Raw genomic sequence first — 13,883 nt, forward strand, 5'->3', positions numbered from 1 at the left:
TTTTTCTCCCTGATAGTTAATTTGTACTCCTAGGATTCTTCCTTCCTCATCCTTGCATACTAATTTAGGTTCTAATTTCTCCTTCACATAAATTACTACCCCTCTTTTTTTCTTAGAATCTGAGTTGATAAACTCTGTTCCCAACTTTTTATTTATTAGAATATGTTTGTGTTTTTTGGCGACATGTGTTTCTTGGCAACAAATCACATCAATGTTTTTTTTCTTTATAATTTTCTCAAATTTATTTCTCTTAGACTTTTCGTTAAGACTGTTCACATTCCAGGACAAAAACTTAAGGGTCATTTCAATATCTGACTAGCGTACACTTTATCCTGATTTCTAATTTAAATTCTAGTACTGCTATTTCCAATGGTTTCTTCATCTTCCCCCTCCTCCTCCTCCCCCGATTCCAGCTCCTCCACTTCTTCCTCTACTTCTCTTCCCCTCCTCTCCGTCCCTTCAGCCTCTTTCCCCCCTCTTTCCCTCCTCTCCTCTATGCTCATCTCTCCTCCTACAGGTCTTTCTTCTTCTTTTCCAAGATCCTTTTCATATCTTCTCAGAAACTTTTCCACTTCTTGTATGTCTGTCAATTTAAACCTTTTGTTCTTATAAAAGAAGGAGATCCCTTCTGGGAATTCCCATTTATACTGTATTGTATTTCTCTTCAGAAAACTTGTTATTTGTCTATATCCTTCCCTTTTGTGCAGAATCCTGATTGGAATTTCTTTAAAAATAATAATTGGGCAGCCTCCAATTATTAACTTTCTTTGGTAGCTTGTTCTTAGTATTGTATTCTTCATTTCAATTGAGTTAAATATAACTAAACAATCACCGGGAATTTTTTTTGACTTAATTTGTTGGGATTTCACTCTTATTCTGAACACACTTTCTATCGTGTATGCTACTTGTTCTTCTTTTATCTCCAACCATTTTGCAATTTATTTTATCATTTTTTCTCTTATGTTCTCGTTTACTTCTTCCGCTACACTTCTAAATTTTAAATTGAGTTGTTTCTGACGCATTTCTGTCATGGCTAGATTGTCCCATAATTGATCTTGTGTTTTATTTAAGTCTTTTATTTCTTTCTTTAATTTTTCTGTCTCTTTCTTTTGGTCCTTCAATTCTTTTTGAGTTCTTTTATTTGTTTCTTCAATTATTTTATCCTTAACTGTCAAGTCTTGTATCTTACTAGAGAGTTCTCCTACAGCACCTTCAATTTTCCTGTCTATCTGTTCCTGTATCTCTCCTAATTTGCTTTCCATATGTAATTCACTTTGTTTAAATTCCTCCTTAATCTTTAACCATAAAATGTCTAAATCTCTAATTTCCTCTTGTCGGGATGCCTTTCTCTCTCCTGGCATCCCTCCTACTTTTCCCCCGTTTTTTCCCAACATTTTGCGGTTAATTTCTCAATAACCAACTTTAATTTCGACTCTCTCCCCTAGGTGGCGCACAATCTCTCTTTTACCCTTTCTGTATTTTCAACACTTTTATCTATCTGTTCTTATATCACTTTCCTTATATCTCTTTGTTTTCCTTAGTATAGTGTCCCCCTTAAATTCAATCCAGGTTTTCCCCCCAAAAGAAAAGAGAAGTCTTTCGTTAACTTATTCAATATTATCCAATCCCACTAGCCTTATCAATGACCTTGTACCATCATAAATTTGATTGTATTAGTATGCTAGTTCCAAAAACAGAAGAACAAAGAACACAAATACAGACAAAAATCAGAAGTGGTAGTCTCTTTTTGCAATCCAAGGAAAATTGTTCAGTCTCTATCAAATTCTGTAATTTCAGCCACTTGTTGGCCTAGTCCCCTTCACAAAGGATGTTCCAGACATTCATTATCGTCTATTTACCTCAGGTCCTGAGTTCTGTTAAATCAGTCTTTGTAATCCTGGGGGTGTGTGTGTATATATTTCAATGAGTATTCAAAAAATGAGTCAGATGGTGCCCAACTTTCAGGGTCTGAGGTTATTCAATATATTCAATATATAAACTCTTTGTGTGTTCTATAGCCTTTTTGAATTATTAGTGTTCAAATAATTTACTTTTCTGAATTGTTAGAGTTCAAATGATTATTCAGCTCGAGATGTGGGTAAACGTCTTGAATTGGATCAAATCCTGCCGATGGTGAGGTCAGCTTAATTTTTTCTCAAGACTGGGGGTAGGAAAGATGAGTTGTTATTATGTTGTTATGGTAGAGAACAGAGGGGGGAAGAAAAGAAGGCAGAAAGTGGAGAGCAGTAAGATAGGAAAAAAGAAAAAAAAAAGGTAGGAAAAGAAAAAGGGTAAGATTCTTAGGTTTTCTATCCAAGCCGCTCTAACGTTCATAGAAAAAGTCCCAGGGTGAGGAAAATTTCTTTTCAGGGTTTCTCTTTTTGTCTCTTTGAGCCGTTTTTCAAACTGTCCTTCTAATCTCTTCTCTCCCCCCCCCCACTCCTTCCAACTGTCCTTTTAGGCGGCTCTAAAAAGTTTCATTTTAAACGGGTCTGTAAAGTTTCCTTTCTCTTTCTTTCTCCCCCGAAAAAGGCAAACAGAGTTCCCAATCAGTGGAATGTTTCAGATTCTTTAATCTCAACAGTAGAGTCCGAGACATTTACTTTGTATTCACTCAGTCAGGCAAAGGGATACTTCCTTCCTCCTCCTTGCGACTTTGTAGCCTGCGCCATTTTAATCCTCCGCCGCGGTGAATTCCTGAGTTAAATCTTCTAACATCCAACGTTCTCTTAGTGTATTTTTGGATTTTATAGCATAAAAAAAGTCTACTCACACTAAGGGTTCCGTTCTTACAATTTTGGAGGTTCGTCGCCTTCTTCAGTGAGAGCCAGAGGCATCGTAATACAGGGTCGATGCTTTCCCTTTTGCACTTGCAGTCTCGCCGCCCTTGAGATCTTCCAAAGAAAAAAACCCCCGAAAAAACGGCGAAACCGCTTCCACGCAGCTGGGTATCTTATCCCTCAAGGGTCTCCCCCTTGAGATTTTTGGGGGGCGCAGTGCCCCAAGCCCCTGTATCACTCAGAAAACTCCTCCGAGGGTTTTCCGCGCTCCCTTTCTGCTCGCGACGGAAACCGGAAGTCGGCTCGGCCCTTTTCCAGGCACCTGTCTGCCATGGAGTGGATGATCATAATACTTGCAGCTCCTGTCATGGGTTGGCCAAGATTTGACAGTTGCTGGGTGAGCCCAGACCCATTGAGAGCCACCTAGCTGGAGGCAATGCTACTCTTTGCACTTGGGACACTAGCATACTCTAAGTTAGCATACACAGTGGTACCTTGGGTTACATATGCTTCAGGTTACATACGCTTCAGGTTACAGAGTCCGCAAACCCAGAAATAGTACCTCGGATTAAGAACTTTGCTTCAGGATGAGAACAGAAATCGCGAGGCGGCGGCGCAGCGGCAGCAGGAGGCCCCATTAGCTAAAGTGGTGCTTCAGCAGGTTAAGAACAGTTTCAGGTTAAGAATGGACCTCCAGAATGAATTAAGTACTTAACCCGAGGTATCACTGTACTGCTTGCTAACATCTGACTTATTGAGGCCCTGAGAGCAATGCAGAAAAGAGTACATCATGAATAAATACACCATCTGCTGCCACAAGGGACCTGAGTACATTTAATTCAGTGAGTTTTTGCCCACCAAAATTTACAATGAGAACCTGTGGCCCTCTGCATGTTGCTTGACCACAACCCCCATCATCCCTGACACTGGCCATGCTGGCTGCACCTTGTTAGGGGGTGGAATCCAACTTCCAGAGGGTGGCAGGTTCTCCACTGCTGGCTCAGGGCATATTTTTAGTCTTGAAGACTTGCGTTGAAGATAAGTCTACCGATTGCTGTAGAAGCAAAGGATGCAAGTCCTTAAGAATTGATCTGTTCCCTCTTTATGTGGCACTCTTAACTGAACTTCCACAATGTTTCCACTCCTCCCCCCCCCCCGCCCATCCTACTTAACTGGCTGCATTTCCTTTTCTTCCCCTGCCCATTCGCTAAATAGCCCCTGCAGCCTGGCTCCTTTTGCCCCCCTCCTCAAATAGCGAGACCAGTATTTCTCAAACTTGGGTCTCCAGCTGTTTTTGGACTACAGCTCCCATCTTCCCTAGCTAGCAAGACCAGTAGTCAGGGATGACTGTACTTCACAAGAATGGATCTAGCGTTGATCCTGCTTTCTGTCTTCCCACAAGAGGAGGAAACTCAGTGGGTGCATTATATATGATGGTGGGAGAGCCCTGGTGCTGCTGTGTAAAAAGACTAGGCAATCTTCCACCCAGTTCATGTGGCCAGGGAGAAGGAGAACTGAAGTTCACAGGGCGGGCAACCCTAGGAGCAAATCAGTTTCCTATCTTGGCTCTTTGTCTTGGAGAAAGAGTCCGTGCTGGTCCTTCTGGAGTAGACATTCTGGAAACCCTTTGGAATGTCATTGTCAACCTGGAGCATAAAACACAGCTGTGAACAGATGGAGGTAAAGAAAGACTTATTGAAGAACAGCAACATGAAAACAAGATTTGGCTGTCATTAAGTGGGCTACTGTTAGATGCCGCTGGAGGGAATTAGGGCTGCCACCTTTTGAACTCCCCTCTGGCTGTTCCTCTTTGTTCTTGTTTAGAGGGTGCAGTCGTAGGATGGAGGGCAAGGGAAGGGAAATGAGGAGCAAGCCCGTATAGATGTGTTGAGCATCCCCAAGAGGCTCAACCTGATACTGGGACCATGGCTTGTGAACCATTTAGGAGTTTTGCTCCCATGTTGACTTGAGCCTGATAGAAGGTCGGTGCCCAGTTTGCTAACAACTTTGATTTTTTGTTATCTCCTTGCCCTTCAGATCAGGTTAATGTGCAGTGTCTAGGCAGCCTTGCCCGACTCCGATTGAGTTCAGCCTATTTCCAAAACAAGTACATCAGCTTTGCTGCCATTGGTGAGTTCAGTTTCTTTTCCTGCTTTTGATGAAGAGAAGACTTGGCCGTTGTTCTACATGTAACATTCTTTCTTTCACCTTTGGAGAGGGGGTGCATGGGTCCCGCATGTGCGCCTTAACCAGGTTCTGGCCAGTGGCCAGATGTTTGCTTTGCTTCACTGGCTTGAGACAACCTCTCCAGAGATGCATTGGCTGATATCATCACTGAGGGTTGCAAGACTATGTTTCCTGGTGCATGATGACTCTTGTTAGCATGCAAAGCCCATCTGGCCAACTATCGAGTATCTGGTGCCACAGGCTGTAGGTGCCTCTTGTCCCACAGTCAGACATTTGCAGCAGGGTCAAATGAGGTATGTTAAAGAATGAAATTTTAATGCACACAATGCTGTTGTGGGTAACTATTCTGAAGCGATTTCCCTTTCCCTCATCTAATGATCTACATTCTTGTCCTTCCAGACCAGTTTGGCAGGCCCTGGCCTATAGACGAGGTCCAGTCAGCAAAATGTGGATACACCATTTCCCAAGACGTTTGGGGGAATATAGAGCTCCGTGCCTCGCTGCTTGGCTGTTATACTCTGATGGTGGGATATAGGGCTAAGCTGTATGCTGCAGGGATTGTGAAGAGGCTTCTGGACTGTTTGTGGGAAGCTTTCTTAATGCTCAAAACAAAGTGTTTTGCACAGCGGTGAGGAGCCGCCAACATAATGAGGCCTGGCGTGGGTCCCAGTTTGGCCTGTGAGGTGATTCCCCCACAAAACACACCCACTTGCCCCCATGCCTGATGTCATCTATGATGTCATGTGTGGACATAGTCCAAAAGGAACAGCTGGGTCCTTAAAGCCATTTCCCCCATTGTTCCTTTGCAAATGGAGTTCCTTGATACTGCTGACTGACACTGACAGGAAGGCCCACTGCGATGGGCCGCACTAGGCCATTCTCCATTGGCTCTTGAGGCAGAGTGGATTGAAGCCTAGGCAATGCTGACAGCCTGTGAGAGACTTGGGGACATTTCAGATCAAAAGGGCAAGGCACTATGAAGCACTGAGGCCTTAATTTACCATTCAGATGGCCCAGAGCATGCAGAACTACCTCCCGTCAGAGCTGTGCTATCTGCTTGCTCTGACCAAAGCGGCTGAACCTGTGTGATGGCCTTTGAATTCTGCATCTGAGTCTGTGCAGTGCCTGGAACCCATAAGTCTTCCTGGTGGGAGTGAAAGTTATGGGCAGAAGTATGTGCTTAAGCATGGAGACTGCTAGAAGAAGGTGACGGAGTTGGGACATAAGGCAGTCACTGTTCCTGGTCTTGGGAGCATCTTAAAGTTGGATCTGCATGCAATGCCCTGTAGCTTCCATGAGGACTAGCAATTTAAAACAAGCAGGAGAATACAAAGAATACAAACAAGGGTGCCATCTAGGGAGGGGGGTCGTTGTATTATGTTTCAGGCCACCTGTGGTTAGTCCTCAGGAACACCTCGACATCTAGTTATTCCACTAGGTGTACGAAGCTAAGCACAGCTAACTGAAAGCAGGTGCTTTTTAATCTCTTAAAATTTGAAAATATCCACAAATAAATGTTGTGTCAAGTTCATTTTAGTAGGCATTTCTTAATGCAGTGTCTATAAATTCCTTCAGCCGCTTTCCTTTTTTTTTTTTTTTTTTTAAATAATTTTTATTAGATTTTCACATTTTTTACCAACAAAAATCAAAAATCACATTTCTTTAACCTTGTTCCCTGGACTCCCCCCCACCCCCCTTCATACATCCCTACCTCAATAATTGGCTCAGCAAGTTCAAATTCCTCCTCCTTAAATTAACATATAAATTTTTTACTGTATCTCCTCCTAGTTTGTCCCATTTCTCTTAATCCCATTTCTTATAAACATATAGATTCTTTCCTAAGGTCGGCCCAATTTCCCCTCCACAGATTCCCCATTTTCATATTTAGTAAAGACCTCCTTAACCAACCCCAAGTTCATGAACCTTCCTACCATTCTGCTTCCCCCTCCCCCTGCCCCAGTTCTGGTCCCTTTCCAAATAAAAGTCATCATTAATATTTAGCCTGGGTTTCTGATGTCCGAGGCCTTTAAGTCCCTTTCCGTTCCTCTTCGTCGATTTTGTTGGAAATCTCTCTTCTTGTTCATCAGATCTCGAATCCATCCAGTCTCCATCACTCCAGTTTCTCTTCCCACCAGGATACTTGGTAACCACTGCTGCCACAAACCAACCAGTCTTTCATATTCAAAGGAGGTGCCCCAACCATATTTCTTGTTTCTTATTAGTTCCTGTACTCCAAGTGTTTCAGGGGCCTCCTCCTTCCTCTTTAACATCTTCTGCAGAATTGTAATCCATGTATCCCAGCAATCTTCTTCTTTGTGTTCCGGCATTGTAGACTTTTGCTTGATATTTCCCGTCTGTGATTTGTCCTCTATTTTCTCAATTTCCTCCAACTCTTGAAGTGTCCCTTCTGTTACAGCTGCAGATTCCTTTCCTGTTAGGTCATTCATGCATTCAGCAGAGTTGCTTATTCCGGAAGTCAAGGTCATAAGTTGTTTGCTCATATTCGAACTCTGTTTCTGCAATATTCCCACGAGAAAAGACATCCTCTCTATCTCTGCCAGCAATTTTCCCTCTGCAGCCATTGTAACTACTCAAGAATCCCCCTAGAGGGCTTCTGGTTACTTTGTATACTTTTCCACCAGTCCAAATCTTATTTTGTTTCTTTCTTTCGGATTTCCAATACTTTATTACAGTTTCTGATACTTTAATTTCAGAAAGATGTCATGCACTTTTACTTAGATCTGTCCTTTTGACAGCTCTTTTGACAGCTGTCAAACTCCTTTTTCTTCTCCAACAGGCTCAAATTCGGGACTCCCCCTGGCCAGGGGGGGGGGGGATTTCACGGAAAAATTCCCATCTTTCAAACTCCTCTCCAGCACAACACTTCTTTTAGTAAATCGCGGAAGTTTGATTCTTTTATAAAGATAAAAATACCTCTCCGCCTTAGTTCTCCCGTCCTTGCTTAAAATTTTCTGTAGTTAGAGGGGGTGCGGACTCCCTTTTAGCACACCCCCCGGTCGTCTCAAATTCAAGGAAATCTTTTCTTTAAACCGAATTCCCTTTTACTCACGGGTTCCTCTTTTTCAGTCCAAATTTCAGGGTAGAAAGTCAGCGCTCTCTGGTCATGGCTCGCGGCTTCGCTCCACCGAGGTGTCGATCGACTCTCAGCACCACGCCACCCTCCGTACCCTTTTTGGGGGTCGGGGGGAGGCGCTTAAGATGCCCACCGAGTCCTCCTGTCCGCAGGCTTCAGCGCCTGCGGTTTCTGAGGGTCCCCGCGTCGCCGGCGCGGCGAGACCCGTCCTCAGTGGAGCCGATTCCCCCCGGAGCTCGGAGGGAATCCGCCATTTCCAGATCGCACCAACCCGGAAGTCCCCTTCAGCCGCTTTCCTTTTAAACACCCTTGGAAACATATGCCAGTCCTTGACCTGCCCCAAACACTGTCTTGTGGCTAGGGTCTCTCTCTTCAGCCAAATTGACAACTTTCCCTCTTGCATAATTGCTGGATTGCAGACATTCTAGCAGCTTTGTTCTCTGAGGAGCTGGAATGTTTGTTACATATTTAATCCAGCTCATCCTATACTGCAGGAGGAACACTTCCACCACCGCAAGCATAACCCTTAATACAGGTTAACTGTTGGTCCTCTTCTTCCCACATTCAGGATGACCAGCACTTCACTTTGAACATCCAGATAACGGCAGCGACAGACCCTGGGATGCAGCATACGGTGGTGCTTAATGTTCCAGTGAGCTGCTCATATGGCCCGTGGCAGCCTCGAGAAATAGTCTGTGAGGCAAACTATATGGAGGTAAATTTTTATATTGGGGAGCCAAGCAGCATTTTGAAATGCATGAGAGGCGTACCTTGAGATCTGCTGCCGCCTTTCAAGAAGCCAAGTCTCTGAGCGTGAAGGTTGCAGACACAGTGTACAGATTCCCCCAATGAACCTTGGCACTGTAGTTCTTTTTTTTTAAGGTGATGGGAATTGTAGCTCTGTGAGGGGTAAACTACAGTTCCCAGGATTCTTTGGGGGAAACCATGTGCTTTGAATGTATGGGGTGTACACAGCCTGTATTTACAGGTGTACACTAAAATGCTCTTGAACCTCTCTGACTCTGCTTATGTCACGTGTGAAAGTTGATCTGGGGGTAGAATGTGGAGGAAAAATTGTGTGTTCCAGATGCACATGGGGAGAGGTGGGTGGCAGGCTTAAAGGTTAGAAACAAATATGAGATGCCAAAAATAATTTGAGGTATACACTTCAAAGGCCAGGAGCCTTGCTCCTTGATTTCATGTCGGTTGCCAGAAGAAGCAAAAATGTTTAGTTGGCAAATCCTAATTGCAAAGTGTGTGTATGTGTGTGTGTGTGTGTGTGTGTGTGTGTGTGTGAGAGAGAGAGAGAGAGAGAGAGAGAGAGAGAGAGAGAGAGACTGACTCGGATAAGGCACGTGGGAGATCCTGTACAGAGAGTAGCTGTGAAGTCTCTCCCAATTACAATGTCCCCTTTCCCCACTCAAGGTCTCTGTAAGAAGGAACGTACCACCAATCCCAGATGGCTTTCTTCAAGATCAACCTGCAGGTCCCCCTGAGGACTGGGCTGCTGCCTTTCCGGAGGTATCTCCTTTGCCACAACTGAGAAAGAACTGGGGGGCAGCAGACTTCCCTATGGGAGGTTATTTTAAAACTCTGAAATTATTTCTTCCCTCTCCTCCCTCCCCCATAGGCTGTCGCAGGGGCCTCCTCCATCTGGCAAATCGTCTTTCACATGGATGCCAGGAGGAAGGCTATGCGGGTGGAAGAAGCTCATGCTGCTGGCTATGGAGTCAACACCACAGACACGAGGATCGTGCTCAGGGCTCCCTACAATGCCACTGAGGCTCAGAAGGTGGAGGTAAGTGCATAACCCCCCCCCCCCCAAATAAGGAGGTGCATGTCAGAAGGAAACGGCAAGAGCTTGAATGGTTTGTAGAATTAAGAGTTGTATTTTTGTGTGTGTGTCTTTACACTGCTTTGATGGCCTCAAGCTGTAAAGCAACTTATAAAATTGTAAAGTAAAAACAAAACTTGCATACGATAAATTTTGCACATATATTTACCTTGATCCCTTCAGCATGGAGCATCCCTGGCATGGCCAGGGACACCTGTGTCTTTTTGAGCTTAGAAAATGTGCACTTTAGTAATGAGAAATGTAGTGGGTGGGTAGCATGTAGTCAGCAGAATGCATTGGCTAGGAAGTCTCTCTGAGTGTTAGATGATATATTTCTGCAACTGAAGTAGAAAAGTGGGAGTAGTACTAATGATGGTGATGGAAGCTAGACCCTCGACCAGGGCTTTATGTAGACTCATTATCTGTACTAACTTGGCATGAATGGATTTGAACTGAGCAACAAGAGGTGCTGAACTATTTGGCCAACATAAATGATGCAAACTAAGCGCAATTTGAATGGCATGTGCCTAATTCTGCAATGCCATTGAAAATAACTCTGCTCTTGCTAGTTCACGGGAAAAGGGACTGAGCTGTGAGGCACTGAAACATGAGAAATGGCAGAGACAGGAGCTGCTGCTTCTGTTTTCAGGTCAATGGGATTCCCTTCTCCTCTGTGAGGTCCAGCACCTACTACAAGCAGCGCTGGATGCTCCTAATGGTGGACACAGCAGTGACCTGCCCTATAGGTATGTAAACAAAGGGGTCTGTCTTTTGAGCTGTAGACCCCTTAAGCCCACAAGAGTTTCCATGCTTTGGATTCCCTCCTTGATGGGAATTCAAAACAGTTGCATTGAAAGGTGAACCTACCTTCTTCACATCTTCTGAAACAATATGAAAACAAACACAGCTATACTAAAAAAATTGCTTCTCTGAATTTTGCAGTACAGTTCTTCAGACAAGTAAGGTGTACAGCATTGCTTATACTGGGGATAAAGTGTGTATAAACATTCATATTAGTGAAAATTGGGGTGGGGGGGAACTCACTGCCAGAACTCACTGAAACTCAGTTGAAGCTCTACTCAGGTTGGTGCCATTGCAATTGTACAAGAACAAGGTGAATGCTGAACGATTTTCATGTGGACTTAGCCTTTCCCTTTTTTATCTTTTGCAAACTAATGTTGAGAACTAAATTTGAGGTTAGAAAAATGAGAAACAAAGGACTCATTCACACCTTCCCTCCACTCTTTCCAGGCACAGTCTGTAATTTAAAGCTCTGTGTCTTTTTTTGTTCTGGAGCTTTCCCTGTGAAAACCCAATCATAAAGCTCACTCAGAGCAAATGGTCAATCTGCAGAAAATCAGAACTGACATTTGCTTGAATTCAGCTTCAAATAGTGGGTTTTTGCAGGGGGGGGGAGAGAGAGAGCTCTTGGACATGGAGCATTGAAGCAAGGACCTCTGCCAGACTTTAGAAAGAGCAAAAGGGCAAAAGGCAAGTAAGTGGATTCAGCCCCAAGTGGAGCCAAAACTGGCATGTTCCTCCATCCACAGACAAGCTGTTTGCTTAACATTCATCCTGGTTTGCTTGCACAAAAAGCTTATGTGGAGGTTAGATTACATGCCGTCTCTGTCATTCTGATTTGTTTGCTAGGTAGTTATTTGCCAATGAGCATCCAACCTGCATTCATTCCAATTTGCTTGCAGTATGTCTTCCTGTTGCTCATTCATTCATCCTACACTTCAGTGCCTTTCTCTGTCACTTTCCGACCCTCAAAGAGCCTGTTTCTTTTTCAAAGTGGTTTTGTTGTGCTGGGGCAACAGAACCCTTTAAGCCACTAACTGGGAAGTCTAAACTTCTGGAATGGGCTTCAGTCTCTCCCACAAAAGAGTGACCGTCTGGAGACTCCCTAAGCTTTCCTCTCTCCCTCCTCACTCCCCTCTGCCAGATGGTGTGTACTACTCGAAGGAAACAATTACCTGGACTATTCCCAAGAGCATCCCTCCTCTCCTGGTTGGAGCTGGCATTGTCAAGGAGCTGCAAGTGGACATGGGGGTCAACCTGGACAAACTGTCTACACAAGACATCAGAAGTTGGGGATACTCACTGGCTAGTGACAAGGATGCTATTGTACTAAAGATGCCCATTGGTGCACCTGGTGGTAACTACAAGGTGGGTATGGATGTTGTTCCTGGATGCTTTAGATAATTCAATGGTCTAGCACAAAGTGTTTTTGAATGGGGAGTAATTTGCTAAGTGGCAGGGAGGCAAATGGATGGCCATGCGTTGCTTCACTCCTAAACTATGTACTCTACAAGAGGGGTGGGCAGAAGGTGGATTGGGATCTACTGGTAGTTTCTGGATTGTTTGTAATGGCTCAGCAGGGGGTTGTCTCACAAGGCATATTCATACAAGGTGTCGATGCCTATATGGGCCATTTTTTGTGAGTGTGCGCCATTGTCAACATATGAGTGCTTTCCATTTTATGCCTCCAAAATCTCAATATTTCTTGTTCATGCCTAGATGGGCTCAGTTCACACTCTGTGCTGCCCCTTTCCCACAATTAGTTCTTCCAACCCCTCTCCCTGCAGGTCAGGAAACCTGGGGTCCATTGTGGCCATGACAGCAGGTATTTGTTTACCAGTATGCATGCACCTTCGTAGTGGAATTGTGCAACAATTTTCCATCAAAGCCAAATTTGAAGCATGACTTTTTTATTTTAAAAAATTGAAATACAAGTTTTTCAGTCTATCAGATTTGCACAAAAGAGCAAGTCAAAAGAGAGATGTGTGTGTTGTGCCACACAAGGGCAAAGAATGACCAGGCAGGGAGGAGCATGGGTGCCTCTGATCATTGACTTAAAAGTTTTGGGGCGGAATCAATGGGGCCATGCAAGCGCTGTGCTTGAATAAAAGGATGTTGCTCTCATTTCTGAGAGAGAGAAGGTCCTACTTTGTCTTGTTGGGAAAGATCTTCCTTTCTTTTTTTCTGTACATGCAAGGGCAAATATTATTATTGTTATTGTTATTATTATTAAGATTTTCCAACAAAATTTTCATATACCGTATTTTTCGGCGTATAAGACGACTGGGCGTATAAGATGGCCCCCCCAACTTTTCCAGTTAAAATATAGAGTTTGGGATATACTCGCCGTATAAGACTACCTCTCTTCCAACGCACACCAAATAAAAATTTTAAAAACCAGTCTCCAGTCCAGCTTGGAAATCCGCTCCACTTCCCAGTGGCTGGGAGCTTCTGGGGCCAATTTTCAAGCATATTTCTGCTTCATCTAGAGAGCTCGGTGTCCTCTGATTTAATTTGCTGTTGTTTTATCCTTTGGTGGGGAGTTGCTGCAGGAACTGCTGCTGTAGCCAGAGTATAAGACGACCCCCGACTTTTGAGAAGATTTTCCTGGGTTAAAAAGTAGTCTTATACGCCAGAAAATACAGTAATCAATACTAAAAACAAACACAAATTACATCTTATATTTTCTATTATCCCCCCCTCAACTTCCTCCAACTTCCCTTTCTGGTTTATCACATATTCATTTCTTCTGCCTATAATTTTATATACCTTATATATTGAAATTGAAATGATACCTTATTAACATTTTCTTAACATTTTACCCTCATATTTATATTTTCTGTTTATATTAATTGTAAGTGTCTTAATCAAATCCTGCAAGTGAGTCAATTTCAGTGCATTGTTTCTGTATATACATCATAAAAGATTCCTAATCTTTCTTGAAATAATTATTGTCCTTATCTTTAAGTCTCTCCGTCAGCTTTACCATTTCAGCATATTCCATCAATTTTTCTTGCCATTGTTCTTTTGTTAGTATTTCATCACTTTTCCATCTTTGAGCTAATAAAATTCTGGCCGCTGTAGTCACATACATTAATAATTTTTTTTTGTCTTTTGGTAAATCTTGACCTAAAATACCTAATAAGCTTCTGGTTTTTTAACTAATGTTATCTCAAACATTATTTTC

General features: G+C 43.4%; 1 protein-coding gene across 4 annotated transcripts in view; it reads left to right on the plus strand.

Moving 5' to 3' along the window:
- Window positions 1-13,883, plus strand: part of LOC114587877 (zona pellucida sperm-binding protein 2-like) — a 39,426-nt gene that overhangs the window by 5,721 nt on the left and 19,822 nt on the right. For 3 of the 4 annotated variants that reach the window (XM_028712724.2, XM_028712725.2, XM_028712727.2), the window contains exons 3-9: window positions 4,818-4,910; window positions 5,367-5,491; window positions 8,630-8,776; window positions 9,487-9,582; window positions 9,692-9,859; window positions 10,545-10,641; window positions 11,841-12,064. In XM_028712724.2, coding sequence (XP_028568557.2) covers window positions 4,818-4,910; window positions 5,367-5,491; window positions 8,630-8,776; window positions 9,487-9,582; window positions 9,692-9,859; window positions 10,545-10,641; window positions 11,841-12,064 — 950 coding nt within the window. The remainder of the gene's footprint in view (window positions 1-4,817; window positions 4,911-5,366; window positions 5,492-8,629; window positions 8,777-9,486; window positions 9,583-9,691; window positions 9,860-10,544; window positions 10,642-11,840; window positions 12,065-13,883) is intronic. The other variant, XM_077921078.1, reaches the window with a different exon arrangement.

This window comes from Podarcis muralis, chromosome 17 (genome assembly GCF_964188315.1).
Source record: "Podarcis muralis chromosome 17, rPodMur119.hap1.1, whole genome shotgun sequence".
NCBI lineage: Eukaryota > Metazoa > Chordata > Lepidosauria > Squamata > Lacertidae > Podarcis > Podarcis muralis.